This window comes from Entelurus aequoreus, linkage group LG10, assembly GCF_033978785.1.
Source record: "Entelurus aequoreus isolate RoL-2023_Sb linkage group LG10, RoL_Eaeq_v1.1, whole genome shotgun sequence".
NCBI lineage: Eukaryota > Metazoa > Chordata > Actinopteri > Syngnathiformes > Syngnathidae > Entelurus > Entelurus aequoreus.
In genome coordinates, this window is record NC_084740.1 from 68,203,783 (window position 1) to 68,208,782 (window position 5,000).

The following is a 5,000-nucleotide window of genomic DNA, read 5'->3' on the forward strand; positions in this document are numbered from 1 at the left end:
GCCTTAGTCTTCATGAATGTGAACATACAACAAAAGTGTGTGGTGGTTTGGTTTTTCACCCAGGTTAAGGTAGAGGTCCAGTTTCCCCCGATGAAGCTCCAGAGTGATGTAGTCTCCTCTCTGGCCCTCGCCGTGCAGCAGAACGCCGTCGGCCCGCTGACTCTTGAAGAGCAGCGAGATGACATCTTTCACCGTGGACGTGGACTTCTGGTTGAATCGATACAGCAAGGAGCTCCTGCCGTCAAAGTCGGCCACGTAGGACTCTGTCGGGGAAGGAGACAGGACAGGCTGAGGCAGATGTTCCTGACATCAGGCCGTCTAATTGTCTTCATCAAAGCTCATTAGGAATCAGTATTTGCTTCATCATGATGCGTTATGAAAATGTCTTTTTGTGCACTTCTTTCCATGCAGTCTGAATTCATTATTGTCTTCCAGAGGTTGTTTGATTGCGTGAATTGTTGGCGTGTCTTAGAATAGTCCACTATTTAATCATTCAATCCCAGGAAGTCTGATCCCACATCCACCTCGTAGTCGTACCCCCGGACACTGAGGGTCCCTGAAGACACGTAGTGGAGTGGTAATTGTTGTTTTTGTGCCGACACCTCGTGGCCACAATAATTCGTTAAGTTAATATCAATTTTGCTAAATCTTAATTTTTTTTGTGCCTTTTTTTCTTAATTTCTTTTTTATGTCATTTTTCCCTTTTTCTTCTTTGTTTTCCTTTACTCTTTTTTTATCTTAAAAAAACATAATTTTTTTTTTAGGGATTAAAATGTTCCTTCTTTTTTTCCCCTTTTTCATTTTTTTTTTTTACCTTAAAAAGAAATAAAGAAAAAAAGAAAGAAAAAAATCTGAAAAATAGGTTAATAATAATAATAATAATAATGGATTAGATTTATATAGAGCTTTTCTAGACACTCAAAGCGCTTCACAGAAAAGTGAGAACCCATCATTCGTTCACACCTGGTGGTGGTAAGCTACTTTCATAGCCACAGCTGGTCTGGGGTAGACTGACGGAAGTGTGGCTACCAGTTTGCGCCTACGACCCCTCCAACCACCACTCATCATTCCTTATTCATTCACCAGTGTGAGCGGCACTGGGGGAAAGGGTGAAGTGTCCTGCCCAAGGACACAACGGCAGCGATTTGGATGTCAAGAGGCGGGGAGCAAACCTGCAACCCTCAGATGTCTGGCAGGGCCGCTCTACCCACTACGCCATGCCGCCTTGCCTTAACGCCCCGTTAAGATATTTTATTTCCTTTTTTATTTATTTTTAACCTTTTTTCTCTTTTCTGTTTTTTTTATCTTAAAAATAAGAAAGAAAAATGAAGAAAAGAGGTTAAGTTTTCTTTGTTTTTTTTAACATGTTTATCCATTTGAAGTTTATAATGTTAATAATGTTAACCCCTTTTTTCCTTTTTCTGTTTTTTTTACCTTACCCTTTGAAGTTTTTTATCTTAAAAAAATTAAGAAAGAAAAAAGAGAGACACAAAATAGAAAAATAAGTTAAGATTATGTTTTCCTTTTTGTTACCCTTTTCACTTTTCTGTTTTTTTAACCTTAAAAAAGAAATAAACAAAAAAAAGAAAAAAACGTTAGAAAATAGGTTAGGATTTTTTTTTTTCCTTTTTCTTTTCTCTTTTTATCTTAAAAAACAAAGTGAAAAAGAAAAAAAAAGTTACGATTATTTATATTTTTTTCCCTTTTCTCTTTTTTTTCTTAAAAATAACTAAAATAAAACAAAAAGAAAGAAAACAATTTAGAAAAAAACTTAAGTTTTTTTTTTTCCTTTTTCCTCTTTTTTCCTTTTTTATATCTTAAAAAAGAAGGAAAAAGAGGGGAACATAAATGTGTTTTATCTTTATGTTTTTAAATTCTCTTTTTATCTTGAAAAAATAAAATGAGAGAGAAAAAACGATACGATTATTTTTTTGCCCTTTTCTCCTTTTTTCTAAAAAAATGATTGAAATGAAGAAAAAAAGGGAGATAAAAATTTAGAAAAAAATTAAGAATATTTTTTTTCTCCTTTTTTTTTTCCATCGTTGTTTTCATTCACATTTTCGATTTTTGAAAACATCAATAAAATCGTATAACAGATAATGGATAATGATCCGTTTTCCGTTTCTTTATTTCCAAACCAAAAATTGGGAACAGTGGACTAATATTAAAAGTATTTTTCTATTCCAAACGAAAACTGAATGCCCGCGACGTGCACAGACCATTTTCCTTTTGTTTTTTTTTACCCTTTTCTGTTTTGTTTTTTTTACCTTAAAAAATAAAAAAAGAGAATTTAAAAAAAAAAAGTTTAAATGTTTTTTCTTTTCTCTTTTTAGCTTAAAAAAATTTAAATGAGAGAAAAAAAAACACGGTACGATTAGTTTTTTCCCCTTTTCTCTTTTTTACCTTTAAAAATAATTAAAATAAAGAAAAAAAAAGAGAGCTAAAATTAAAACATTTTAAATGAGGGAAAAAGAGGGAAAGTTATGATTTGTTTTCTTTTTGTATTTATTTGTAAATTTCTCTTTTTATCTTAAAAAAATGTAAATCAAGAAAAAAAGAGAAACATTTTTGAAAAAAGTGCATTTTTTCCCCTTTTTTTTTATTCCTAAAAAAGAGATATGATAACTTTGGGAAAAAAAGTGAAGATCATGATGCAGTAAATTGAATGATGCGGACATGTTTGTTACTGAATACTTTATAATACGCTTCTGCCTTGCATGTGTAAGCAATATGCAAAAACAGTGCTGTTTAGCGGGATAAACCACGACCCAACTCTCGACGGTTAGCATTACCCTTTTAAATTAATTATTGTAAAACTGTGATTAATAACTACACCTTAATAAACTCACAGACTGGTGACACTACTTATTACCATGAATTGATTAACGTGGACCCCGACTTAAACAAGTTGAAAAACTTATTCGGGTGTTACCATTTAGTGGTCAATTGTACGGAATATGTACTGTACTGTGCAATCTACTAATAAAAGTTTCAATCAATCATGGAGAAGCAAGCTAGCACCAGCTCGAGAGCCAGCTTAGAGGCTAACATGAATAAAAGAAACATTAAGATCTTACACCATTAAGGAACAAAATGGCCAATAACACATTAAGATATTCTCTTGTGCACATTGAACATACAAGCTGTGCTCTCTTAGCACAGAGCGATGGATGGATACTGGAAATATTTCATGCTTTACAGGAAGTGAACTTGTGTGACGTCGCATGAACTGGAAGTGAAGCGCCCGTCACCCGATTTTCCTTTTTTTGTTAAAAAACAACAACAAAAAAACCCTAAAACCTTTGCAAATGTAAATGTAATAAAAATGGTCAAATAAAAATAAAATAGTATGGATGATAACCGTGATCATTTTGGTCACAATGGCCGTGATATGGAATTTTCATATTGTTACATCCATAATGTCGAGCTTGTGTGCTATTATGTGCTTAGCTGTTGTGTAGCTGCTAGTAGCCTCTAGCCTAGCATGTTTACCTTTTGTAAACCATTTCAATAAAATACAAGAAATGTTGTGCTTATTAAAGGACTTTTAGATGTTAACCGGCTGTCCAGCTGTGCACAAGCAAACAGGCTGCAGGACTGCTTGTATCGCACATGATATCGCACACAATTAAACACGCTGCAGGACTGTTTGTATCGCGCATAAGTAAACATGCTGCAGGACTGCTTGTATCGCACATGATATTCCACACAAGTAAACACGCTGCAGGACCGCTTGTATTGCACGTGATATCACACACAAGTAAACACGATACAGGACTGTTTGTATCGCACATGATATTGCACACAAGTAAACACGCTACAGGACTGCTTGTATCACACATGATATCGCACACAAGTAAACACGCTGCTGGACTGCTTGTAGCACACATGATATTGCACACAAGTAAACAGGCTGCGAGACTGCTCGCATCGCACATGATATCCCACACAAGTAAACACGCTGCAGGACTGCTTGTATCGCACACTATATCGCACACAAGTAAACACGCTGCAGAACTCCTTGTATCCCACAGGATATCGCACACAAGTAAACACGCTGCAAGACTGCTTGTATCGCATGTGATATCATACACAAGCAGACACGCTGCAGGACTGCTTGTATCGTTCAGGATATCGCACACAGGTCAACACGCTGCTTGACTGCTTGTATCACACATGATATCGCACACGCTGCGGGACTGCTTGTATCGCACATTATATCACACACAAGTAAACACGCTGCAGGACTGCTTGTATCGCACATGATATCACACACAAGTAAACACGCTGAAGGACTGCTTGTATCACACACTATATCGCACACAAGTAAACGCGCTGCAGAACTGCTTGTATTCCACAGGATATCGCACACAAGTAAACACGCTGCAAGATTGCTTGTATCGCATGTGATATCACACACAAGCGAACACGCTGCTGGACTGCTTGTATCGCGTAGGATATCGCACACAGGTCAACACGCTGCTTGACTGCTTGTATCACACATGATATCACACACAAGTAAACACGCTACTAATAAAAGTCTCAATCAATCAATCAATATCGCACAGAAGTAAACACGCTGCGGGACTGCTTGTATCGCACATTATATCACACACAAGTAAACACGCTGCAGGATTGCTTGTATCGCACGTGATATCACACACAAGTAAACACGCTGCAGGACTGCTTGTATCGCACACTATATCGCACACAAGTAAACACGCTGCAAGACTGCTTGTATCGCATGTGATATCACACACAAGCGAACACGCTGCGGGACTGCTTGTATCGCGCAGGATATCGCACACAGGTCAACACGCTGCTTGACTGCTTGTATCACACATGATATCGCACAGAAGTAAACACGCTGCGGGACTGCTCGTATCGCATATGATATCACACATTTTACATGCAAGTATCATACGATACTTCTTTTTAACTGCTGATATCGGACCGATTTACGGTATTAATATCGGATAAGAATTATCTAGATTTTTTCC

At 36.7% G+C, this 5,000-nt stretch overlaps 1 protein-coding gene across 4 annotated transcripts in view; it reads right to left on the reverse strand.

Annotated features, from left to right (window-relative positions):
* LOC133658960 (contactin-associated protein-like 5) overlaps nt 1–5,000 on the reverse strand; it is a 318,220-nt gene that overhangs the window by 211,914 nt on the left and 101,306 nt on the right. For all 4 annotated transcript variants that reach the window (XM_062061522.1, XM_062061521.1, XM_062061524.1 and 1 more), the window contains exon 5: nt 60–263. In XM_062061522.1, the coding sequence (XP_061917506.1) occupies nt 60–263 (204 nt within the window). The remainder of the gene's footprint in view (nt 1–59; nt 264–5,000) is intronic.